The 27,349-nt window shown below is 37.1% G+C and overlaps 3 protein-coding genes across 10 annotated transcripts in view; 1 reads left to right on the forward strand and 2 right to left on the reverse strand.

Annotated features, from left to right (window-relative positions):
- Positions 1 to 648: 648 nt before the first annotated feature.
- slc31a1 (solute carrier family 31 member 1) lies at positions 649 to 12,447 on the reverse strand. 5 transcript variants are annotated; one of them, XM_036580290.1, is made up of 5 exons: positions 12,357 to 12,447; positions 5,009 to 5,129; positions 4,614 to 4,686; positions 2,494 to 2,662; positions 649 to 855 (listed from the first exon to the last, which is right to left on the reverse strand). In XM_036580290.1, exons 2-5 carry the CDS (start codon positions 5,123 to 5,125, stop codon positions 654 to 656), a joined length of 561 nt encoding a protein of 186 aa, XP_036436183.1. In that variant the 5' UTR covers positions 5,126 to 5,129; positions 12,357 to 12,447; the 3' UTR covers positions 649 to 653. The 5 variants fall into 5 exon arrangements, with proteins under 5 accessions (XP_036436183.1, XP_036436184.1, XP_036436180.1 ...); XM_036580291.1 differs by lacking the exon at positions 12,357 to 12,447 and adding an exon at positions 11,414 to 11,575 and having other exon boundaries at positions 4,614 to 4,650; XM_036580287.1 differs by lacking the exon at positions 12,357 to 12,447 and adding an exon at positions 11,414 to 11,574.
- Positions 12,448 to 12,889: 442 nt separating this feature from the next.
- atp6v1g1 (ATPase H+ transporting V1 subunit G1) lies at positions 12,890 to 15,378 on the reverse strand. Its single transcript, XM_036580296.1, has 3 exons — positions 15,175 to 15,378; positions 14,083 to 14,183; positions 12,890 to 13,504 (listed from the first exon to the last, which is right to left on the reverse strand). The coding sequence occupies exons 1-3, from the start codon at positions 15,254 to 15,256 to the stop codon at positions 13,331 to 13,333; spliced, it is 357 nt and encodes a 118-aa protein (XP_036436189.1). The 5' UTR covers positions 15,257 to 15,378; the 3' UTR covers positions 12,890 to 13,330.
- Positions 15,379 to 16,118: 740 nt separating this feature from the next.
- The window catches only part of fer (fer (fps/fes related) tyrosine kinase), a 39,456-nt gene continuing 28,225 nt past the window's right edge, over positions 16,119 to 27,349 (forward strand). For all 4 annotated transcript variants that reach the window (XR_005007742.1, XM_036580297.1, XM_036580298.1 and 1 more), the window contains exons 1-7: positions 16,119 to 16,251; positions 21,804 to 22,082; positions 23,168 to 23,341; positions 23,423 to 23,522; positions 25,488 to 25,671; positions 26,512 to 26,649; positions 26,742 to 26,861. Coding sequence is in view for 3 of the 4 variants with exons in the window: in XM_036580297.1 (XP_036436190.1) it covers positions 21,873 to 22,082; positions 23,168 to 23,341; positions 23,423 to 23,522; positions 25,488 to 25,671; positions 26,512 to 26,649; positions 26,742 to 26,861 (926 nt within the window). In the remaining variant the exon portion in view is untranslated. The remainder of the gene's footprint in view (positions 16,252 to 21,803; positions 22,083 to 23,167; positions 23,342 to 23,422; positions 23,523 to 25,487; positions 25,672 to 26,511; positions 26,650 to 26,741; positions 26,862 to 27,349) is intronic.

Raw genomic sequence — 27,349 nt, forward strand, 5'->3', positions numbered from 1 at the left:
GACCCATCCTAATCTCATGCATGCTTTGTTTTGAAGTTCACTGATATTCTCCAGACCTCTTAGGAGCTCTGCCTATTTACCGTTGACACTTTTCAGTGTATTCTCTCATTTTAAGGCAAAAGGTTTAATAAGGCGCTCTCTCTTCATATCCCTTTATGGACAAGGGCCTGTAATTTGTGTGGAGTGGATTATGTAGTGCAGAACAAATGACAGTCATAGCCTTTCAAATAGTGTGTGTAACATAAACTAGGAGGTAGACTGTAAAGCTGTGCACACACTTCTCATGGCACCCACAGAGAGGAATGGTGTATAAATGAAGGAGTAACCAAAGATACAATGATTGAAAGGGAACGATACTGAGAGCAAAATGATGCCAGCCTGAGTGGACTTTAGGGGGGCTATGACATGTTGGCTTTTGAATAAAACTAACAAAGAAGAAGAAAAAAGTTTGTAAAATGACATTTGCCACTAAGGGGCCTATCACCAATCTTGAGCATGATAAATAATATCGCTCTAACACTGCTGACTCTGGCAGAGATCACACAATGTTGGTTCTGAATTAAATATAGGGTGTGTTTCTGTTTTTCATATTTTCAAATGGCATGTATATGTGTTTGTGTGGGGGAAAAAAGAGGACATAGCCAACTGGAAGGTTAATGACAGTGTTCTGTAATGTCTACCACTACTGCTTTCTTCCAGCTGAACAAAAAGTAGCCCACTCCAGCTCCCGCTGCCACAGCGATGCAGAGGTAGCCATTGTAGGTCATGAACACCAGCATTAGGAAGTAGCTGACCACCACCTGGATGACATGTAGTATTGTCTGGAACATGTGTGCCAAGCTCAGCATTCGTTGGCTAAAAGAAAGGGGAAACACGGAGGGTGTTTAATAGGGCAGCAAGGCAGGTAAGAGAGCAAGTCACACTACGGAAGAATCCACATTTGCAAAAAGCTAATCTTTACCGACCATTATGCCTAGTGTATTTTGAAGCCATTTACTGGGAAAGCGCTGATTTAACAGAACAAAGTTAGGTTTAATAATAACTTGAGTATTAGGGATGACAAAGGCAAACCTTGAGTTAATGAGTAGAGTAATATAATGAATAGGAAAAGTGACTAAAGTAACATCTGCATTTAGATGTATGTGAAAGGCATTGGTAAACAGGGTTGGAAAATGTGGTAGAAAGTCCATATTTAATGATTGATGCTGCTGCAATAGCGTAATATGTAAGGAAAAACAGACACGCAATTGTTTCTCAGATGACTAAAAAACGTCATTTTGCATTAACATGCGTTTATGGTTATCAGATCACGTCTGGATTACACTTGACCACTTGAAAAGCCAGGTGTAAACACCCCCAGGTTGTATTGTAAGCAATCAGATTACTTAAACCACATTTAGAGGTGAACAGAAACGCATTTAATATAAGTGTAAATGAGTGGAATGAGTCATCCATTTACAATTACGATTTGCAGGTGAGAAAACAAACAACGAAACATTGAGGATATGCAAGTTAGCCCCAAAAGAAGTGCCTTCATGCACTCTGGGCCGATGAAAGCATCCAGGCCAAGCTTGTCCACTTGTAACAAAAAAAAAACAAGCAAAAAAAAAAAAAAGTAAGCAAAAGTAAAACAAATGATGTATATGTTGACATGCCTTTATGTGGGAAAGTACAATCGAATCTCATCTGGTCAAAGTTCAGATGCATTTTAATGAGGTATAAATATAATCTGACAAAAGTTTATCCAGATATGATTCGAACAGGAACAGCATATTAATGCAAGCTGTAAACTCATAGAGAGAAATACTATAGTAGGGTTGCAGTGCATAAACCCCTCATTAGAAAGAAGAATACTCATCTGATAGACCTGTGGTGCAAAAAAACAAAAAAAACAAACAGACTATGATCAACAGAGATGTTTAAAAAAAAATAAATAAATAAAAAGTGTGATATCATAACCCCTTCACCATATTCATGAAAAGTGGTTAAGTGCATGTGTGGCACAATCTAAGAGAAGAGTACAGGCCTAAAGGCTTGTCGTCTACAATGAGGAGGAATGCTGACTGCTATGCTGTGGGGGGGCATTTTCCTCGCATGGATTGGGTCATCTTATCCCTTTAGGTGGAGGGATCACTCACTACAAATTAATGTTCTGATTAATGTTCTTGATGGGAGTGGACATTTCTAGGATGACAATGGCCCCATCCACAGGGTGTATTACAAATACGTAACTCAACTGCTCTGGCCTTCAAAGTCACCGGATCTCAACCCAAATGAAGATCTTTGGGAGAGTTTGAACCTGTAAAACAACACTATCCACCACCATCAAAACAGCTGTTGGAATATGTTTGGAAGATTGGAAGAATGGCTCGGAAGCTGTTCTGGCCCAAAGACTTGCTAAGACACTCTTTTTTGTTTTTCCTTTAATTTTTCACCTGTCTGTATCATTAACTAGTGTGTTTTAGTGTGTGATGCCTCTCTCTAGCCACTCACCCAACTGTTTTGTGAGTCTCCATGAGTACAGTGCCATCAGCACCTGGCACTGGCATGGAGTTATAGCGCACATTGACTTGGTTGCGCCTCAGCAGGACCTCCCGACCAATCTTCAGTCCCTCATAGAACGCAGCCAACAAAAACACCCCAACACAGGCTCCTACCATCTCTGAAAGAAAGGTCAGAAGAAAGTGTATGAAAGTCGGTTTCCAGAATTAAGTATCAGTATCTTCATGGAGACCACAACTCAATACCTTGCTCAAGCATGCTGCTCTGTGGTAAGCCTTCCACCTATTCAAGATTTGTTTCCTTGTAATCTTGGTAACAGCTCAAACTAATCCTTACAAATGGTTAATGCTCCACCTAAGAATTTAATCCCCACTGTCACAGCCTCTCTCCTCACTATACTTAGTACAAATGGATGGATGCATGTAAATACTAATCATATGACAAAAACAATTACTACTAGGGCTGGGTGATTAATTACATTTTATTTTCAATTACAATTTTGGCTTCCAACTATTAAGAAAACAAGATAATCAAGATATCACAATTGTGTTGTTCACAATGATGCTCTTGTTTTGTCTTGTGTTATAAATCCAGCGCACCCCTTTCCTTTACAGCAGTGTGCTTTCACTCCTCCCTAAAAGCCCAAATTCACTCTCAGCCCAGCTGTGGCACGTTTAGTTCAGCTCAAGCCAAGATGACAGAAAGAGAGCCTTTGGCCAACTAGAAAGGTAAAACCAATTCAGCTGTTTGGAAAAACTTAGTTTTAAGGACACTGTTTACACCTGGTCACTTCATGCATCTTGAGTACTAGGATTATATCTAGATAAGGCCAAGCCACATAAAAATGCAAGTGGTAAAGCATCCAAGACATATTCAAAACAGATACAAATCTGATTGCTCAAACCACTTTAGGAGGTGGTCTGAGATGCATTTGAGCCACTTGTTAAAGCAGTGTAAATGCATTGGTCTCTCCAAGACACATTTAACAACCAAAACTCCTCCGAGTACTACTCCTCCCCATGCAATACGTCACTGGGCATGGGATCCATGTCTATAAGGAAGATAATCATGGAGGACGCACATGGTGGGGGACTGGATGAAATAAAATGCTTAACAGTAATATGGACAGACAATGGTATTTGGTTGTGGCGTAATGAGCGGATTTGCATATTCCGTCCCACACAGCATTCGGATTTCAGACGCATTTGACTACCAAGTGAAATGCATGTGGCTAAAATCTTATCAGGATATAATCCAGATACTAGTCACATGAAGTGAACAGGTGTAAACAAGGTCAAGAAGTCGGATGAGCAACAAATACTGTGCAAGATTTGTTGCACAGTGGTGTCTGCACCACAAGACAATTCATCTTAATCATCTGAAATTCAATCTGTTAAGAAATTACTTTAAAATATTTCCAAAGTCAGTGAGTAATCATGTTAAATAATCCTGATCTCAATACTGACTAAAATAATTGTGTATATGATTTCTGCCATAATCAAGCAGCCCTAATTACTAGTGCACAACTCTGGTCCTGGTGGGTCAGTGTCCAGTACAGTTTACTAGTTTCCCTACTCAAAACCACCCAAAAAATCTGGTAGTTAACAAAGGAGTTAATGTGCACCCCTGCATCACAACAAATCTTGCTTACACATGTGCTGATAGAAAAAATACTGACGGCATCAGCAGATCATGTGGGCAATGGCAAAATAATACGAGAAAAAGTGGTGAAAATATTCCATAAATTCATTCATCAATGAGGATTTTAACATTAAAAATATATTTGAAATCTTTCAATAATATATATTTTTTACTAACAACATTTACTTGGAAAATTGCGTTACCAATTTTTTGACTAATGCTAAACTACTATGCACTACCCATGCCCAAGCCAGTTAAGAGAGTGCGAGAGAGACAGAAGTGAGGTTCACAAGGTCCTTCTAAACAGTTAACTCTCTTAAGACACCAAGCAGTTTGAAAACACTTTTTATCTTTTTCAGATAAAGAGGCTGCAATGGGCTTCATTTTCCTACCAAATTTTTCTCCAACAGCCCTAAGTAAACTTCCGTGTTCTTTTAACCATACAATAATATATAATGATTCAGACTCACCTCCAGGTGTGTTGATGACTAGCCCAGCAAACAGCAGCTGTACATGTTTGTAACCAAAGTAAAATGTCATATGCTACAAGAAAAGACATGAATATTAGTAACAATGTAGGTGACTTCTAAATGTTAAGAAAAAATCAATAGAAAATAAATGTTTTGACTGTCTTAATGCTTTCCAGTAGACCCTTCAGCTGCTACTATAAAACAAAAGCTATACTGTTCCAGACTGTTAAACAGTTTACCAATATGTTTTCATAGTAACATTTCTTTTAGTAAAGACTAGTTGTTTTTATGGTATCTATTATTGATGAAATAACATAACATATAGGCAAATCTATAGCAGTTCACTCTGATGATACTTCCTATATCACCATGACTGCAACGCAGCATCTACTGACCATCATGCCTTCATGGCCTCCAGAGCCTGAGCCATGGTCCACTGTGTGGTCTGCGTGAGGGTCAGTGACTGCGGAAGGCATGGTGCCTTGGTCATGGTGAGCATGTAACCCTTCCATCTTCCTACACATGAAACGATAAAGATGAAGATATTAAACCAATATGACATTACTCTGTAGACTTTCATACAAATTTTATGTGTAAGAAGTACAACAGTGAAAATAAAAAGAACTAAGAGGGTGAGTACTTTAAGCTTATTATGAAATCGTTTGGAGTCCCATACTGAGACTACGTAAGTTTGATATTCCACAGCAAATCCTGGAAAATTTTGAAATATCCATGTGCTGCTTCTGCTAAACTGAACAATGTTTATTTAGCTCAACTGCTTTCCTTTATAGTTAAGCGCACCTGGTGGACTGTCTGCTTAACAGTGACATAAGCCTGTGAAGGAGGCAAACTAATCGCCACGGTCTGCCCTCAGCACCATACTGATGTCCTACATGGTTGACTGCCAGAGCCTGACATGGCCCTTTGGTCTTTAGTTTTTAGACGAACACAAGCTGATGCCAGTTTGACTTATTTACATTATTATTGGCTGATGCAACATAGGTAAACACAGTACACATAAGATGCTTATGAGCAAAAAGTGTTGAAGCAAAACATTTTAAAGAAGAAATTCTGCAAAAACACTTCCTTCAATTTTCAGTGCAGAAGGCCCCTCACTAATTGAATCCACCTGTAACCCCAGGCGACAGACTCAGAGACCATTGTCTCTATAATCTAATACATGGCTATGTATAAAACAATTAAAGTCCTAATGTGGCAATAAAATACATTTTGCGAAAGGCCTGATATAGCCTGGGGGACAGACTGCATGGCAGAGACGACCAGCCTTGACAGAGCGGCAATGTAAAGATCCAGAATCAATCCTACATCAACCTAACGTTGCCTGGCTCTGAGAAACTCCGCTGTTAGTCAATCTCAAGCATTGTTCAAATACACATTTAATTTTAAAAAGACTGTGAAAACAGAATGTTCTTGTGCAAAAATAGTAATCTTTAAAAGTGAAACTGAGCTATAAACAATTCAAAAGTAGATAGGATGCAGCCAGGTGACTGATGAATTTTGATCACTGACAGCGGTTTCCACAAAAGACAGGGACAGAGACCCTTGAAAGAAAATAAGGAGTCTCTTATTACAGATAAGTTGTACATTTCAATGCTGTTTCAAGTGTTCATTTTTTAAATATAATATTTTGAAATCATTTCAACCTTATACACTTCTGAATCCATGACTTTGGCATCACACTGCACTGTAAAACATAATTTATTTAATTACTTAATATGTAACAAGCAATTTAACTGGTTTTATTCAATTCAGATAAATACTTTAAATGAAACAATGCAAAGCAACATCTTAGTTTAGATGAACAAAGGTAATATTTTACATCAATTCCAGCCTCAAGTAAACATGTCAAAACAACTTCTGCAATGTTGCACTTTTAGTTTTTACAGTGTACTGAAGCAAACTACCTTAAATCGGCTCTCCTTTAAATTTTTAAAAGGAAACTGACTTTACAAGACTTCCTGTCAATATAACTATATAATAATAATAATAATAATAATAACAATAATAACAATAATAATAGTAATAATACTACTACTAATAATAACAACAGCTCTCCTCAGTGTCTTACACACTCAAATTAAGTTCAGTGAGGGCATGAAAAGGTAATTTAGATAATGGCTCTCAGAAGTAGAGTAAATGTAGCGAATATGGCTGAATACACTAAGCTGATCTCTCATGACTGAGCTCCTCATGTGATCTTTCTCCTGGCTTTAAATTTCTACAGCAGATAATGAGCCAATTACAAGGCTTTATCCACTCCCAGTCCACAACTTGTCATGGCATCTAATAAATCTCTTCCTCTTTTAGATCACACTTAGCTATGTTACACTGCCAAAAACAATAGAACGATGTTAATCAAGCCTGAAGATCTCTTCTGTCCCATAACTTAACTTTCTTAGTCCTTTCTGGGGTCTGTGCTCATTTATTTATTTTCTTCTCAGACAAAGCCTCTAAACTGGCTGCTGATTCTGATCTTCTTTTTATAAAACAGCGTTTCCCAAACGTGGTAATGATAGTCTATTCGAGGTGGATTCACTTCCTTAAATCCAATAGGTCTTTCTGCAATGTTGAACTGAATGTTCAATATTACATTACTCTATGGAGGATATTTAACAATAATCTGAAAAATATTATTACTAAAATAATATTAATAATAATAATTTTATTGAAGAAAAAACAAAAGATTACACCTGCCCATAAATAACACCACCCACAAAATATAATGGCATTAACAATTTTATCTTAAACTTTGACTTTATTATGGGCTATTATATTTCTAAAATACCCCACTGTTCTGGGGAATGTGTCAAACATTACTCTTTATGATCACATGCAGAGACCTTTGTGCTCATAAGTAATTAAATAGGGCCTCATTGTAAGACCTGGATTGTGCTACGTGCAGCAGTTGGAGTAGCACTGATCTGATCTCAGTTAACATATAACTGCAATTGACAATTTAATATCATTCATACAATTTAATATCATTCTCAATTTAACAATTTAATATCATTCTCTGTGATACTATGCCTAAAAATGGGTCCTGAGCTGAACAGTTTCTAGTACAGCATTAAAACACTTTTTGATTATTTGCTGTTTGAATGTGCATATCTGTTTCATCTTTCATGGCAGTTGAAAAGAAAACATGGAAAAAGTTTAACATGATGCAATGGGACACTCCACATTCCAAAAATAACTGATTTTGCAGAACACAAACAAGAACACACAGTTTCACTGACGCAAAACACCTCTCTTATGAAGCACCAAAACTTGTAAAGTACAAATAGCATTCCATTGTGTGGAATCTTCAGCCTGCTAAACTTTTATTCGCAAACCAGGTCCATGAGGTGATTCGCATATGAAAAAAATGTTTAAAAAATGATTAGTTAAAATAAGTCACTATATTCACTGCTCACAGTACAGAATTCATTATGATTTGTACAATCATTTGATACATAGTGCTGCATAGACAACTAGAAAATTTAAAAATCTCTGTGGATGCAGATTATTAATTATGAAATTGTGGACAGAACACATCAGGGCAAACACGCCATGGCTTCACCATTAAACATTTAGTTTAGACCAGTGCTGGGTAAAATGTCAGGTTCTGGATATTATGTGTACCGACATTATATATACACGTGTTTTTGTGTGTGTAAAGTAGGCAATTTACTAGGTGCTTCAGATTGTTCAAAATTCACAAAAACTAATACGTACCAATTTTCCTTTTGGAAATGTGCAAGATTTCTTTTGGTGCAATTTTAGAGCAGAAAAGATCAAAACCGTCCAATCAAAATAAGCCAGGCTTGTTTTTTCAGGCTTGCATAGAGTACCAGTACCCAGGACTAATGGTCTCACTAACTTTATTAACACAAATTAAATATAATCTAATACCATAATACATTTACAAAATATCATGACAGTAAATTTTATGCATTTCACCCACCACTACTCTAGAGAGTGAACTAATCTGCTGCTCCCCCCCCTTTCAGTTTTCAGTCAGTATTTCTACCCTGGGTTAACTAGACTGTTTTAATGTAGCAGAGTTAAAAATGAAGTACAAAGAGAGTTTGAGATGAGGTACAAAGAGCAACATTTTAAACCCGAAGTAAAGACTCAAACAACTCAGTCAAATCTGGAATTTCACAATCTCAAACAATTCTAGCATCGAGTTAGAATGCCCTTCTGTTTTGCATTTAGCTAAGGTCAAAATTTAGAGTCTATTCATTACATGTCCCACTTATTAATCTGAGTTGGCAGGAGGTTGTTTTTGGATCCTCATACAGAAAATCTAGAACAAGTATTTTTATTTGCCGAGCTTCAATGTAATCCAACTGGTAAGTGCCATGGAGCTTAAACTTCATGGCCGTTAATCTAGTCTTCCAAAATAAGCTCAGGGATTTAATAACACAGCTACAAAACACTTCAACAGCCTTAAATTTAATCCTAATTTACTAATCAGGTTGGACCAATGACCACAACAACTCAAAAAACAGTTTGATTTGCAGAAATGGTCTGATTTACTTACTTATGCATCAGACACAGGCTACCTGAGCAAAGTATACACTTGCAGTTATTTTGTCTGTTTCTTTACTTTGCTGAATTATTCTGGTTAGGGTTTAAGTACAGTGCAAAGCAAAACAAGTATAAGCAAATATACCTCTAATAGTTTTCAAAAGCATCCTTTATTGAAGTGGACTGTAATGTTAACATAGCCAAAAGCCGAAAGAACACAGTACAGATGGTTAAAATCTATCACTGGACCTCAAAGAGACAAGTACTGTTGCTCTAATCCGCATTCTTCCCACACAAAGCCAAATAAAAGCAACTTCAGGACAATTTCTTAATTGGTGTGTTAGAAGTGAAACAAAAACACCCTTTATGTATATAACATGCATGATATACAGCACATGAAGCTGCACAACTGTACACTGACCACAGACAAGTAAACTGAACCATGTGACAGCGCTGAACATTTAACAGTTTTCTTTCTCTATATCCTTCTTATTTAGAACATCTGTGGTTTTGAAAAAGCAAACATTTAACACGTGTTTGTATTCTAGGACAAGCAAACTGGGCAACTCTGTTAATGAACTTTTAAAGTGACTCTTACATCTCGTTAAAAAAATCAATTACAAAAATGACTCCTCCTTACAATTTAAAACTCTTATCTTTTTGTATTGACGTTATTCCCAAAGCATCAGTGGTAAACAGTAATTCACTAGAAGTAGTGGTGGGACATATGGCAAACATTTAATATTGTGATGCTTCAAGAAATTTTCACAATACATGGATATGTCACAATATTTATTTTTTCAGGCATCTGATCAGTTGGAACAGAGAAAAAAAGAACCTGTGGAGCTGCATATAAAAAAAATATATGAAAATCTGCAAATACATTGATTTTTATTCCATATTTGGCACACTGTGTTGCACTAAATATAGTTAAATGGGACTAATTTTGCTCTCTTTATAATGAAACATGCAGTTGGTCAGTTTTCTACAAGTACTGACTACATCCACAATATGTTCAGAAAAGCATACTGTATTGTATTGTGACATAATTTATCACAATTACAATATATATTGTTATATTGCCCAGCCCTTAATACAACCTACTGCACATTTAGGCCGATTTGTTTTATGAGTATTTCTTAGATGTAAGTACTTTCATGAGAGCACATTCCGAACATATTATGTTTTGCTTCCTCTATTTTTCAGTGGCTGTAGCACATTAGGCATTGATCTGACTGCCTACATTGTAACAATGTACAATTTTCCTCAAATTATTTTAGGAAACCAAAATGCTCTCTATTTGTGCAGCTTCTGTGTAGTTCAAGACACATAAATAAAATATAGCGTGTTATAGCTCACTTAAAGGGACACTACGGCCAATATTAAAAAATGTAACCATTGCTAACCCTGCTGTAAATATGTCTACCAGCCTCTAAAGTGAGGTTTTCTAGTTTAAAGACTAGAAAAACCCTGCTTATGATGTATCTTAAAGGTGGAAATAAATTCTGAAACACTGGGCGAGGGGTTGACTAATTGAGATTAGTGTTATTCTAGCTAGCACCAAAGGTGTATTTATTAGCCTCTAGATCAAAGGCTAGCAGTTAGAATTTGTTGAACGCCATAGTGATTACCAACGATTGTGTGATATTGTGTGGTATTTGAGAAAATATTAATGGTCGAAAATGATTTTTAAAAATTCGTTCTTAAAAATTGTTAAAAACCCCACAAACCAATGAGACTGAGGCATGCAATGCAGAATATTACATAGCATAAGTAATTTATATGTGTACATATGTATGTGTGTGACTGTCAGGTCGCCTGAACTGCGAGCAAATGAGCCCTGACTAACTTTTACAAAGAGAAATAACCAATATTACAATTATGCCTTCAAGACAATTATGCTAACTGACTAGTCAAAGCTGGAGGCTGTTACCTCAATCTCTGCCAGATTGCACAGCGGAGTTTGATTAAACATGATGTTAGCTAAGCTTCTTGAACTTTAAAGTGCTGTCAAAATGTGAGTGCTCCTGCCAGTTTTCTATGACAAATTATACATCATAGCTGTCACTGAAAAACGATGTCACACATTACTTACCCTTACCTAAATTGCCAGGTAGCAAGTCAACGTCAGAAATCGTTTGTTGAGCTGTGCTCTTCCAAACAGCAATGTAACTTACAGAGGTCAAACAACGGAAGCATTGCTCCAAAAAAAAACGTTCCTTAGATTTGATAGGTAACTAATCGATATCAGTTCAACAGTCACTTACCGTACGTCCCCCGCCGTATCCTTCGTCAGGCTGTTAGTATTTATTTATTTCAAATTCAAATCATATATTTTGAAGAATCAGTAGCGTACTCCCTGCGATGTGGCAAACAGCGCCGCAAAGTGCTAAAAAATGTCACGTAACATGGCGTAAAAGAAGCCAGCTACAAAATGTGTCCTTAACTGAGAAAAACTTCTTCAATAAAAGTCCTGCTCTTGTAATAGTCGTCTGTTTACTAAAAAACAAACAATGGAAAAAAAATAGAAATGTCAAAATTTCAGCACAGCACCTTCCTATTATTGATATTTAATGCTAATTCTGTTGTCCCAAACAACCTTAACATTACCGCTGTAGAATTAGTGAAGGAAACTACGTTACGTTATAGCAAAAGTTTGTTTGGGTGATGTGTAGAAATATTTAGACCCCCTACCAAATAATAATAAAAAAAAATCATTTTTTTCTCTCAGTGTCTCTCTCACAATATTACGCTACTCTACTACAAGGCTTTAATTGTTGGTTCGTTCAATGTGCAATAAAATGAAACATTTATCAGTAGTTCTGCATTGCCTGCTCTACTGTGGCGAAATGCATGACATCAAAAAAAAGTGTTTTTAATTTACCAGCTGCTAAAAGAACGTTTGATACCTAATATGCATATTTGTCTGTAGACATGTACTATTAGTCAAAACAGAAATTATGAATACTCTGAATGCTGTTTTACAAAATTTCTAAAGTCGATGAGGTTCCGCATTACCTAGTGACTCAAATTTCTTTCTGTTCTTCAACAGTAATTTTTCATAGGCAATTCTGGACATAATATCCACTTGATATTTTAATACAACAATAAGGCAAAATATACAAAATTAACGACTTAATTTTTTATTCCACACTTATTCTTCAAGAAGTACACGTAAAAACTCAATAGTCTCACAATTCACTCACTTACGTTTGAAGTCGCGTGATGCAATCCTATAAAGTTCACTCCAGTGCCACATCAGAGCCGGTTTTTGGCCACATGGCAGTTGTGTCGTAGCTGCAGTTTCCTCCTGTTAGTGTGCAATACAAAGTGGAACTCAAAAACAAAACTAAATTTGATTTACTTGATTTCACACCATAAACTATAGAGAACATCAAACACGTGCATTCCGTGTGTTTTACTGAAGAAATTCGAGATTCCTTATTAGAAATATTATATTATTATTATTATTATTATAAGCTATAGAAAAAATGTTTTTTTGAATTTGAAATTGGCCACCTCATTAGCTGCAAACCACCCTTCAATGACCATACCCTTCAATAGATCAACGGAAGCTGGTTCCATCTCCTTTTCTGGTGTTTTGAACTGAACTAGTTTTTAAGTAGAAAATAAAAGTGTTGATGTGTTTTGGGATAGACAGATGTGCTTCACTGTAAAGCAAAGAAAGGCAAAAGTGTGCTGCTTAGAAGTGGTGAAAAGTAATAAAAGACAACCTTAATAAGTCCTTGTATACACAACAATTTAATACAATTTCATGTATTTTCACAGCTGGTGCAAACATCAGAATATCAGCTACACATCAAGATCAGAACACAAAGCCACAGAGGAAAACCGACAAAAATTATACTCCTCGACAATATAGATTTGTCACACAAAATGGGCCACAGAAAAAAAGCAATCAGATGTCCAGTTTTATGCAGTGGTCAAACAAAACAATTGCATTTTGATTATTTATAAATAAACAACACTTTGTATAGCAAGATGCAGAGATACACACACAAGTATCATTCACAAAGGGAATCAACGAGTGTGCACTGGTTCAGCTCTAATACATGTATGGCTCTGTTAATGGGGCTGTAACATCTTAATGGCTGTACAATGCCAGTTTTTATCTCAGTGTTACTTGTGTTTTCAATGTTATGCTGAAAATGGCAGAGACATATTTATCCAGCAACACGGTAATTGGCGTGGATCTCTGGCTTGATGTCACACACCATCTTCAATAGGTTGTTCAGCACAGCTTCCCGATTTTGCTGGTAACTTTTCTGGATGCGGCTCATCTTGTCCAGAGTCTCTTTGTCAACCTCCACAGCAGAGTTACCATGAGAACCCAGGGCCTAAAAACACACCTCCTTATTAATATATTAAACAACATTGACTGACACCCACAACAGGATTGGACACCTGTTCACTCAACTTAAATGGCTGTGGATAAACAAACATACCACTTTAGTAAAGTCACAGCTAGAAAATTAAGCTTACAGTTGATGTCTGACCACTCATACATACAGTGTTTCACTCTGACAGGAAATTTCCACTATACATTTGATAACAGTGGATGAAATGCCTCTACATGCTGAGTGTGAAACAGCTCAGAATAGTTATATAGATTATGATAATGATGAATCCTCCTAAAGTATATACATTTACCTTAACCTGTCCTGACTTTATTCTTCCTTTCGGAATATGACACATATTGTATTGGTGTCTGCTGTGGTCCACTTTGGGAGAGTCACTTCAACGGAAATAATACTGAAGGTCATAAATTCCTTTATTCCTAGTTAAAAACACTTTTTCAAGCATTCGTGTAATAGCTGAAAAAATGTTGTTCAGAATTATGCTAAAAAGGTCTGAATTCTGGAAGGCTGAATGGTTTTAATAAAATTCTTAATTTTAGTCTCTAACTAGGTCTCACCGCAGCCTCCTTGGTCTTGAACTCTTTTTCCCTCTGCAGACGGTACTGTTCAATCTCTGCTTGAGCCTCCTCCTTGGCTTGCTTTAGGCGTCTGTTCTTACCTGAAGATGAAAAAAAAGTGTCATATTACATATAAAGCAGATGAGGAAAGAAGAAAATGACAGTCTTATCTAAAATAATGTGGCTTGCTTATGGAATTTCTTCTCTTGCATGTAAGAAAAGTCTGAAGGCAAAAGCAGAAATAGAGGAATGTAAACGGAACTGAGTCAATGCCACCTATGAGTCAATGCCTTCAGTACGGAAAACCTTACTCTGTTTTGTGAAGATCCTTTTGTAAATAAAACTAATGATTCAAATATATCAAGTACATTACAATAAATACAATGAGAAACTGATGATCAGCCAGTCTGCAGAAAAAGTGTAACAATCATTTAGCATCTCACTACTGTGCAACCGATCACACAAGAGTGAAACATTCTAAAGTGAATATTTAAATTCCAGCCTACATTTCTTTCCCCCCCAAAAAACAAATAAACAAATAATTCACAAAGGAGAACCCAACTGAAATCCAAATAATATTTGGTAATGCAGTACTGCTTCAATCTGGTTCAGCGAGATGAAAGACTTCATTCAGTTTCATCTTTCTCCCTCTCGAGGCTTTCGTAGAATGAACCTTCACATTTCCTATTCACATGTACACTAGCTAATAATTTAACAAAATGTCTTGTCGCGTCTTTGTTTGTATGCAGGACGAACGACCGGTGGTTGACAAGCGATCTGCACTAACTTACTGCTGGGATATTGTTACAACTAGCTCGCTAGCTATACGTTTAGCTAACGAAATGCTATGCTTGTTTGTTATTTCAGAGAAATACTGCACAGCCGGGACTGCGGTATTTCATCTCGATTACAACCATTCATTTGTTACATGTCTGTTTAATATTAAGTGTCTACCTCAACTCGTTATCAAAGTAAGAGCAGTAGATATCGTTGTGACTTGCTATTTTAATGGCCAGGCAGACAGCCAGCTAGCCATGTTCCCTCGTCTATTCAACTCCAATGTATGACATCAATAGCAAAAACACAACTTACGTTTACGGGCTTCGGCGACCTTTTCCGCAGCCCGTTTTTCAGCTTGTAACAACTGCTGAATGCCCTGAGACTGGCTTGCCATAGTTAAAAAATATCTGCTTCGCGAATAAAGACAAATGCACAAATTTCAGCGCTGTATTCCGCAGCGAAGGTCAACTGCCAGAATTAGAGCCAGAGATCAGCTGACGGTGCGTCACGTTACTGCGCTTGTGTAAAACCACGTGATGGGTCCTATTCTTCCCTTGGTTATATTTTAGAGAGTTTACCAAATAATACCAAGACTAGTATCCATATACCAGTATTAATACCCATTCTTCTAAAAGTCTTTTTGATTTTTTTTTTATTTCTACAGCAAAAAATAAATAAATAAATAAAATAAATAATAATAATAATACAATAAACATTTTTCAAAGTACCAACCATCATTCAGTCCAGGTATCTCAAAGCAGCATTAAGGAAGTAAGGGAGGGGGGAGGCACAGCAGCTGGAATTTTGTTTGTAGTCTTTGAGAAATTGAGGAAGACTATCCACATCCTTGTGCATTCCAAGTCTAGCAACACAATAAGACAGAAAACCATGTACGTAAAAGACCCTACACTACATAGATGTCAGAACCTAATTTTCTCAGTTATTGTGTTAATGCCTAAACATGTCACCTACAATCCACCTTTCCAAACAGTTGGCCCTACATTGAGGGTAATCTGACTCAATCAAACCCATTTTTTGTATACAAATGGTTTGATTTGAACGTAGCCTCATACTAAGCACTCTACCTATTTGTGAGACGAATTCTATCCCACAGTATAAAATATACAATGTGTTGTAATTGTTATCATGCAGCCATGACGTTATTCAATCCATGAGCAGCAGTGTCTTCGCACATCACACTCTCAGAAACAGAAGCAGACGCAGTCAGGGGCCTTGGGTAAGTGCTGTAAACGTCATGATCCAGGCTGGGGAGCTCAGCAATCCTGAGCGGAAACCCCTCCCGAATCCCAACTCCGGCAACCGAGCAAAAGAAAAGAGGAATATCAAGGAATCAGGAAACACGGAGAAACAGCACAATACATAAATTAAGTAAGTCGGTTAAGTATTTTACTGAATAACTATTTAATCATACGACAATGTATTTGTGTTGGTGTAAATCTAGCGTACCTGTACTTTTGCCACCGTTTGACTGTTTTTCCAAATGGAAAGGCCACACAACACAAGGAGGAGTGCTACATAGTTAGTCAGCTAGCTAGCTAGCTAATGTTAGCGAAGTACTGAAAGAACCGAGTAACGTCATATTTTTTAGTAAAAGCAACCAATTAATTTGCACTATAGTGTATATGAACTATTGGCAAAGCTCGTGGAAATACTTTACGCACCATGTCAAAGGTGATTGTTACTTAAACTGGAATTCACATTCATTTTAAGCGAAGCAGAGCTTTTGGAGGCTGTCCGTCCGACAGTCACTTTTGTCACCTTTCTTAGAAAACTTCGCTTAGATTATTAATCTTTTTTAATTAATCAGTTCATTCCTGGGCAATGCTTCGTAAATCGCACGAAGTTTTGCATGACCAAAACGCCAGTTATTTTCATCGCATCATGCGTTTAATCTTTTACACTATGAAGTCAAGAGGGTTTTTACTGTTTTCTACCCCTGTGGTAGGATAAGTATACAAGAGGCTGCGTGCCCATAGTACCTACAGTGCGGGTTTATTCTGTTAATTGGCCACGAATGTACTGAAAGGTATACTAACTAAACATTGCTTTATTACAATGAAGAGTAATGGTCATCACATTTGGCTTGTGTGCTACTACCCTGCTGACGTAAATGTATAAACACATAAAAATGCCCACATAAGATGCATCAAAAGCAAACTGCGTGAAAATATAATTAATATAATGCTGTTTTAGCGATATAATTTCAGTAATTAATGAAACTTGCACTTATATGCCTGAAAGATGCAGCTTGTTTAACATAAAACTGTGACAGGTTTGTCCTCAGATACATACGTTTGATAATAGTCACTACTACTACTCCAAAAACCCCCCCCCACAAAAACTATATATATATATATATATATGTGTGTGTGTATATGTGTGTGTATATATATATATATATATATATATATGTATATGTATACATATGTATATGTATATATATATATATATATATATATATATATATATATATATATATATATATATATATAAAACAGTAGATGTTCCACTTTAGTTTACTCATCACAATAAATCTTGGCTTTTGTTTTTCAGTCTGCATTGCAGAGAAAAGCCTAAAATATCAGCACATTTTTGTTCAGGTCTGTACATGCTAGGAAATGTCAAAGAGCTTGAAACAAAAGAGCTCTGGAGGAGCCTTTCTTTACATAAGTTATTGTTGTCCATGAGTCCAGCCTCAGAGTCTAATACAGAGTAAGGACATTCCATACCCAGTCCTGCTCAGAAGTGCCATTTGAGCAGCGGTTCCTTCCACAGAGCTGTTCTGTAGCACACAGCAAATCCTTGTTGAGGTAATTTCCTACTGATGTATGCCTAACCACTCTAATTGTGTTATGGGTGAGGGAGGATTATAAAACTGAAATTGAGAAGCTGTGCAGTGTACACAATGTGCAGTAAAGCCTTTATGTATTGAATTCAATGTGGTCTAAGATTGCAGGTGTGCTGTGTCGTTTGAGAGTCTGATATTTGCGAGCATACATTAGGTCAAAGCTGGAAAATTGTGTCCCAAGAGTTTTGTTCTGTTGTGCTTTTGTTTTGGTGGCACTGTGTGTTTGTTTTGTTTGTTTTATTATATTATTACTGTAGCGTTTCCATTAGATTGTACTCTGGATAACCACTGCATACGTTTCACCTGTGTTTTTACACAACCGATATATTTCTGTAGTTAGCTGCTTTTTTGTTAGAATTTAAGCTATTTTAAGTGAGCCTACTTTTGTACCTCTCTAATATTTTACCAGTGTAATTATTTAGGCATAGGCCCAAATTGTCATATTTACCAATTTAAATGTGTAAGCCAAAATTGTCCTCTTTAAGCTGAAAAGAAGGGAGAGGTCATGTTCTTAAAGCACAGTGGCTACCACAAACAGATATCAGGTTTCTTTTCTAATTCTGTAGGTGCTTTGTCTTGTCAACTTCTTTAGCGTTCAGTGCTTTGTCTGCTTAGACATCTACGATTGAACCAGTTTGCTCAGTCAGGTCTCGTTATTGTGATAAAGTATGTCACAATAGGCTTTCTTAGCACACAGTTGGTCCTTAAAGAACACTGGCAATCTGCGTGTTTCATTACAAAGTGAGCTTATTTAGGCTGTTTATTTGGTTATAGTGCAGCACTCTGTGTGAGACGTATTGTATTCATAATCATTGTATTGATTGTATTTTATTCTTTAAATGTGACTCCCCCGGTTATTTTTGGCTGTTCCAACTTATCAAACCTGAGAAAATAAACCATTGTGATACCTATCGTGTGTTCGCCCACCCCTGCTCTGATGTCAGCTCTCCCTCTCATTTCACTGTTTTAGGTGGCTTGTTAGGCACAAGTTTTAATATGCCGATTCATGCAAGGGAAAGGGAAACAGGCAAGACTTCACAGTAGTCAGTAAGGGTAGTATAAAAAATCAATGCAAAAAATGAGTGATATTTTGGGTTGACTCAAAGAGGCCCAAGTATTGTTTTTGCCTTGTGATGCTATATCTTTTTGTCATTGTTAGTGTGTCTGACTTCCAATGAGTGTCCTTTTGGTTCGATTCTTTGTCCAGGCAGGAATCAGGACCAAACTACACTAATGTTAAAGAGTCCTTAGGCAAGGCTTCTAATGCTACATTCGCCAACCACTGTGAATCAAATTAGCAAATACAAAATCTGCAAAATTTGATAAAGGTTTTTTAATATTGCTTTAATATTGTACTTCACAGTTCTATTTTGCTTCAAAAAAGACTGAAGTGTGATAAAAAATGAGATTAAAAAAGTGTAAGTCTCATTGGATAGAGTAAAGTTTTCTTTTGGAGGCATAATTTGAAAGCAAAAGTATAAATTTTATAATACTGCAATACTTGGCATATCACAGATTTTTAAAAATCACAGTATTGTGATAGTCTTTTACTGTGTGGTCACTAGTAATTCTACCCTTTGTAGCTATCAGTCTTTGTTTGCTGATCCGGTAAATTGATTGTAAATGGAAATGAGTTTATGGCTAACACTGGTGGTTCAAAGATTGGTCAGCAAATGGATTTTTTGAAAGGGTCTGTCTTTCTTGTTCTCTGTGACACTACTGTTACCTGTCTGTTTTTTGCATGAGACAGAGGAGCAGAAGACAGTTAATGAGCTTTTTGGGGCTTTATTGATAATAATGATTTTTTAAATTGACCTTAGAAAATGTAGTAGTCTTGATTTTATGTTTCATATTAGGGCTTTTTAAAATAGTCACTGAGAGCATGACATCTTTGCTAAATACAATACATATGGGGCTAATACTAGGTAAATACTTCATACTAGGCTACCGAGTACTTTTCCCCCCCGCAGGTGGCTGTTAGTGACATCGTTCTTTAAGCCTTCAGCCTGCACACTGCTTCCTAGCACAGAAGATGCACATCTTTCTTTTGACCTAGCTGTGAAGACCACATGCTCACTTTATGTTTATGAAGGCTTTATTGGTATTTTCCTTGCTGATTTGTATGGGGCCTACTTGCAAATAGGACTGTGGTAGAAATAGACCATATTTGGTGCATTGCCCTGATGGCCACTTCATGAGTGGAGTCTGTTTGTCACTCTTCACATTGCCTTCTCCCCTCAACTCGTTTTCTGTTTCCTCTCCAGATAGCCATTGATAAATATACTACGATAGAAGCGCAAAAAATAAATTTTGCACAACTGTACAGATGTTAAAGTTCTGCAAATATTCATATCATTCTGTCATCACACCTTCATATGTATAGGTATTTTCAAACACGAATGTACAGATATTCAGACTTCTCTTTATCTTCTCTTTATTATTCATTATTCTTTATTCTATTTATTGTATTCTTAATTTTATGTAATTCCTTGTATATGTAACATACTTGGTGAAATGAAGTGATGCTGATTCTGAATTTTGGTTCTGAAGTATGCTACTGGTCATCTGGTGAAAAATGCAACCTTTCCTGCATGATATATACTTGGTACTGGTTACCAAGTATATACTGGTTACTTTATTAGGTACCCCTACACTATATGGACAAAAGTATTGGAACACCTACACATTACACCTACAGGAGCTTTTATGACATCCCATTCTAAAACCATAGGCATTAATATGCAGTTGGTCACCTTTGCAGGGATAACAGCTTCCACTCTTCTGGGAAGGCTTTCTACAAGACTGTGGAGTATGTCTGTGGAAATTTTTACCCATTCATGCAGAAGAGAATTTGTGAGGTCAGACACTTATGTTGGACAAGAGGGCCTGGCTTGCGACCTCCTTTCTAGTTCATCCCAAAGGTGTTTGATGGGGTTAAGGTCAGGGCTCTGTGCGGACCAGTCAAGTTCTTCCATACCAAACTCACCCAACAATGCCTTTATGGACCTTGCTTTGTGCACTGGGGCAGAGTCATGCTAGAACAGAAAAGGACCTTCCCCAAACTTTTCCCCAAGTTAGAAGCATACAGTTGTCCAGAGTCTTTGTATCCTGAATTATTACGATTTCTCTTTACTAGAAGTAAGGGACCTAGGCCAATCCTTGAAAAACAACAGTTGGCACAGTGCAGTTCTCCTGGGATTACCAAACCCAGATTCATCCATCACACTGATCAAGTGTGATATGTCACTCCACAGAATACATTTCCACTGCTTCAGTGGCGGAGTGCTTTACACCACTCCATCCAAAGCTTGGCATTGTACTAGGTGAAGTAAGGCTTGCATGCAGCTGCTTGGCCATGGAAACCCATGACTTGAAGCTCCTGGTGCGTGGTTTTTGTTCTGATGTTAATGCTAGAGGAGTTTTGGAACTCTACAGTTATTGAATCAACAGAGCGTAGGTGACTTTTATGCACTATGCGCCTCAGCACTCGGTGACCCTGCTCTGGTCTGCCACTTTGTGGCCGAGTTGCTGTGGTTCCTAAATGCATGGTCTGCCACTTTGTGGCCGAGTTGCTGTGGTTCCTAAATGCTTTCACTTTTCAGTAATACCACTCACAGTTGTGTTAGTCATTAAATTATACCTGCTCAGTGGTGGTCCCATTGATGAATGGAGTAAAGAGAGGCTGAAAATTATGAGAGCAAAAGATGGACTTACAAGATTCATTCTGAAACCTGTAGATTTACAGGTTATTGTTTCTTCGAATTTTTGGCTAAATAATCTGTAATAATTAATTATTAGAGATAAGCACAAAGGTATAATACAAATAAAAAAGCTAATATGGCTAGCAGTAGTAGGGGAAAAATCAACAGAGCCTGAAAGTTAGTGGTGCATGGTCTCCTTTAAAGTTTGTAACGGATCTGCAAATGTCAGTTATTTTTATCCATGTTGGCATTTTGGGTGAAACTGCCTCTTCAGTATTTGATATTGTGCTAACTGCCAAGATCAACTTTTATTCATTGTTTAAATGGAGTATCCTTTCAACTTCTATCTCTTTTAACCCCAAACCTTGCAGCACGAGAAATGCAGACCTGAGGGTTGCACCCTGGTGAGTGACAGACAAACTGTTCGCCTTGCAACCGAAATGGGGTTCGGCCAGGACTTGCGGAACTCCCACGAGGGCCTGATCAAGCTGCAGGACTGGGAGCTGAAGCTGCTGGAGACAGTAAAGCGGTTCATGACACTTCGTGTGAAGAGTGACAAGGAGTACGCCTCGCTCCTGCTCAACATTTGCCAGCAGGTGGACAAGCATGACAACTCCTCCCAGATCCACTACATCAGCACCGTCTCCAAGGTAACTACGGTGTTTCCTTGGGACTGCCTAATTGACGTATCAGTGCTCTGCCAACAAATGCATTCTTTCGCAGGTACTGCTGCAAGATTGAACAAGAACACAACTATGGCAAAAATGATAAATTACTAAAGGTTGGCAACTGTTGTTAAAATGATATTTATTTTGAGTTTGCTACCATTTATGATAAAGCTGAATAAGATTTCTGCCAGCTTTTTCAACTTTGGTAGTTTGGTTTCAATGGTAGCCACAAAAGAATGCATTTATGGGCAGGGCATAGATACATAAATATGGTTTTATGTGAGCATGGATAATATACAGAATGTATATTTTATTTGTTAATCTGTGAATGTTTGGTTTGATGTTTAGCAGTTCTAAAATTAGGGCAACCAACTAAGGCACTGTTTTTTTCATCAAGAGAAAGGTTGGGTTATACTGCTGAGACTCATTAAGGGCATCTTCTTAAAAAGAACTGTTAACCCTCTTCCTCAAGCCCACCTAGCATAACACACTCAGAAGCAGAGTGGTGTGGGAAAGGACTTTAGTTGAGACACATCATTGCTACTTAGCCTTGTTTTCAGTCTGCTCCTGTGTTTGTCAGTATTAAAGTGTTAAATTAGAAGCATAGTTTTGATCATATCTGTTTATATTCTATGGAAGGCTAAAATGAACTAAAGTTGTACACACAACATTGGGCATCCCTGGGCAAATGACACATTTTGGTGTTTTGTAAAGTGAGAAAATTAAACACAATATCTGCAGCTAACTATTGACCATTTGACCTGCATATTCTGTCCTTATGAGTCAATTATGGCTTAACGAGTTTAAGTTCTGACTTTACAGTTGGAAGTGTGTCCAAGATTTGGATACACCACGATTACTATTTTATTTTTATAATCACATATAAAGATTTGTAGAAATCTTTTGTTTGTTTTTAATAGTTTTGCATAAAACTGTACTTGAATCTCTGATCCTGCCTCTCAGACTAATACAGAAAGCAAAAAATGCAGTGATCAGAAAATGTTTGTGACAGGTTGTCTGAAAATTATTATAAAGTAAACAGTTCAGTGTTTCCTTGTTGCTCTCAGTCGTGGGCTCACATGGTACAGCAGACAGAGCAGCTGAGTAAGATCATGAAGTCTCATGCTGAGGAACTGAACTCTGGCCCGCTGCACCGCCTCACCATGATGATCAAAGACAAGCAGCAGGTGAAGCGGAGCTATCAGAGCGTCCATCAGCAGATCGAGTTTGAATTAAATAAGGCAAGTCTAGCACCAACCTTAACATTGAGCTAGTAGTCTTTGAAACCATTGATTAGTGCAGCTTGATTTTATTGTTTCTAGGTTACAAAAACTGATCTTGAGAAGCTGAAGGGTACCTACAGACAATTAAGTAAGGATGCTCATAGTGCCAAAGAGAAATACAAGGAAGCAGTTGTTAAAGGTAAGGTCTCCCTTTATCTACCTCTGTAAACTCTTGTACTCGAGCCCTAGAACTATTGTATTTCTTTTATCCACTTGTTAATGGAATACTCCATTCTCCTTCAGTGCATTTTGCTGTACTTAGAAAAGAACAGAAAACTTGTTGATTCAAAACCCATTTATAATAGAAGCCAATGGACACTTACTGAAATGCATCAATAAATATTAAATGCAATACATGTTTTTGTAGAACACTTTCATGAATTCTTCTGTCTGTTCTTCAGGAATTTTTAAATGAGGAAATCTGTATGATTTGTTCTTTCAGGGATATAATTAGTTTTACTGAGGGAAGCATTTGTGGTAAAACATTACCGGTGTGGAGGTGTGGGTGTAGTTTTCACAGGCACAAACTGGTTGCACATAAATACCATTCACTGAAGTAATTGAAGTATTTTTTCAAGCAGCTATGTCTTTATTACAGAATTACCTCTGTTCCCAGCAGTTCCACAGGTAGCTGGTTAGGTTACTGATGCTTAGATTTAAACATTTAGTGTTTCACTTTAAAGAGAGCAAATGAGAGCTCACTGGAAGAGACATAGTGGCACGAGCAGCACCCTTATCTGTCTGCTTTAAAAATAACAGCCCTTGCCATGGTATCTCTAGCAGGGCAGTAATTTGATGAATTGACTTGGATTGGTGGCACCCTATTACTGTGTCATGTTAAAAAGTCACTGAGTCCTTTAGTAAGACCCATTCTACTGTCAGTGTTTATCTATGTAGAGTGTGTAGCTGAATATTTTATTTTATGCAACTGATAGCAAAGGGTGTAGTTGAAAGAGCTAAACCACTAATTTAGATGGGGGGGGGTCCATGTAGGTTTGGCCATGTAAAGTGGTTTAAAGCTTTTTTCACAGAATTCAGCAACTGCCCAATGGCTTCTGTTATAAGTACATTTTGTTCAAGACACTGTTTTCTGTTCTTTTCTAAGTACAGGAAAACACATGAAACTTTCTGTGAAAATCAACTATAAATATGCAGCAGATTTGGAGTTGAATGATGCTAGTGTGTTCCTGTAACCTAGGAAAGCATCTGCCACTAAAATTTTGTCAGCCTGACTGTCCTCAGGTTTGAGGATAAATAGACATTAACCAGACATCACAGTATCTCCCCACCATTTTGAATCCATCAAACAAGAGAGTGTGCTTTTCAACAGGTGGGGTGACTGGTATACTAGTGGTAGGAGAGATAAGCTATTATCCGGAAGGTACTCACGACTGACTAACTATACCTGGTTGTGCCCTTGGGCAAGGCACTTAACGCCCTCCTGCTCTGGCAGCGCTGCTCTGCTGGTGAAGCTGTGTTGCTCCCAGATTGAGAGTGACTTTGTCACTGTGCTAGGTCATTATTGTCTACTGAGCCACTGACAGAACAGGCTCATTGGGCACCAGCTGGACATTACATTACATCTCTCCACTCATATTACTATGCACTGCCACTTTGATTATATATTTATACATATTTCGTATTGCACTTTGTTTATTTGTCCACGGATATTGTACATTGCACTGTCACTTTGTTTATGCATCCATAAATGTCATATTGCACAACTGTGAACGTAGGTTATCATTACAGTACATAGTCACTAGTTCATGCGCTGGAGAGGACATGCACCACTGCATTGTCAACTTCATAGTATTTATGCAATTTACTTCTCATTATTGTACTGCACATTATTTTTATTGTTTTAGTATATTTTATTATTTATCTTTACTTTCTGCTTATGCGCCTATAACTAGTGTATGGCAATACTTTACTTTGCTCTTGTTTTGCTCTTTACTGTGCTTTGTACTGCTGCAATAGAAGAATTTAATAAATTTAATAAAATCTATCCATCTAGTTAGGAAGCAAAATGACGAATTTCTCTTGGAGGGTACAGTAAATACTAGCCTTAAAATGCGGTCATTACCTTGCCTGGTCCCTTCCTTAGGCAGGGAGCCAGAGAAGGCACGCGAGCGCTATGACAAAGCCACCATGAAGCTGCACAACCTGCACAACCAGTATGTGCTGGCGGTGCGCAGCGCACAGCTGCACCAGGAGCATTACCACGAGAGTGCACTGCCCCTGCTGCTTGACTCGCTCCAGAAGATGCAGGAGGAGATGGTCAGCGCTCTGTAAGTCAATTATCTAGCTAAAAGTGACGACTTTGCATGGTGTACTATAAATTATGCTAGTTTGGTGCTGCTGGGTTTTATTAATTTTTAGTCAATTTTTTAATTTAATGGAATAGAAAATTGCTGGAAAGCAGCAGAGTTTAAGAAATATCTATCTAGGGTAACTGACACATCAGGACTGTTTAACAAATCAGTATTTTTTTCAGTTATCTGAAACATTTAAGACAAAAGTGTATATTGTCCAACAGGGTGTCTACCATTGGACAGCCTTGAACTTTGGAGGGCAGTGTACCTTGTTGCTGTACTTTGATTGACTTCTATAAACATGTTGGATGGCTAATCTCTTTTCCTGTACTCACTGGTACAGTACTAAGACCCTGTTTTAAACTAGTCCAGTATGTGTTAGCTGTCATGGGATTACTAGAGAACAACAGACACTTTTGTGGGTGTTTTTTTTCTTAAGCTGTTGTTTTAAATCACTGAGCTTCCAGTAATCTCAATTTAATCTGTAAGAGCAGAACAGTGGGAAGACTTTTAAAGCAGCAGATGTCCCTGAATTGACCCAAAGCCCAAGTGCCTTGAATATGAGAATATTTCATCAATGATGAAACTCATGCTCAAGATTGATTTAGTTTTCAGAAACCTGAACGTATTGTTATACATATCAGTTATATTTATTGTTTATTTGGGTAAGAACTAGTTCAGTTTCATTAAGTAAACAATCCGAAGTTAAAACTTAAACACATTACATTATTCAAAGGCAGGATTCTTTTTGTTGTTCTAATTTAAAGAAGAACCCAGCAAACAGTTCAACTGAGGTTTTCTTGCTCTCTGTTCTAGGAAAGGCATTCTGGAAGAGTACAGTGAAATCACCAGTCTCTTAACTGATGAAATAGTAAAGGTCCACAAAGAAATACACACATCCATTGACCAAATTGATCCAGCATCAGAGTATGATAACTTCATTGAAATGTATGGGTAAGTAAAAGAATCTGCAGATGCAATTCTGACAAACATTTCCTTCTTCTTCGTTGTCTTCTTCTTTATTATTATTTATTATTATTTTCTAGGTCACCTGAAACCAAAGAACCAAACGTAGAATTTGATGTTTCACTGTTAGAGGAAACGGAGAATCTTCAAGCCAATGAGATCCTATGGAATAATTTGACTGCGGACAGTTTACAAGCATTGTGAGTTTGGAATCCTCATATAACAGTAATAATAATCAGATAGTAATAGTAAATAGTAAAAGTACTCATAGTAATAACAATCATTTAATTTAATTTATATATACATATATATTTTATTTTTAAAATAATTAATACAAGGCATAAAATCAATAAAATAATTTTTGATGGAGCAATCAAAAAATTCCATTATTCAAGTAAAAAGATTAAAAAGAAAATATAAATAAAAATATTTATGCAAGTACAGTACAGTATGCTAAGATAAGGAATTGAAGTATCTAAATGTTTCTTCCAGATGTTTGCGATACAGAAACAAATGGCCCCTTCGTCGCTTTTTTTAATCAGTGTATCTTTATTTCAGAAATAAGACATTCCGAGATGTATGAAGGTGTTAAAACATTAACAGCTTCAAAAAATTGCTAAAAAAAAATTGAAATCAATTCAGTGCAGCTTGAGCAATGAGATTAATTTATTCAATCAAGATTCATCCT

Source organism: Colossoma macropomum, unplaced genomic scaffold, assembly GCF_904425465.1.
Source record: "Colossoma macropomum unplaced genomic scaffold, Colossoma_macropomum, whole genome shotgun sequence".
NCBI classification, from domain to species: domain Eukaryota; kingdom Metazoa; phylum Chordata; class Actinopteri; order Characiformes; family Serrasalmidae; genus Colossoma; species Colossoma macropomum.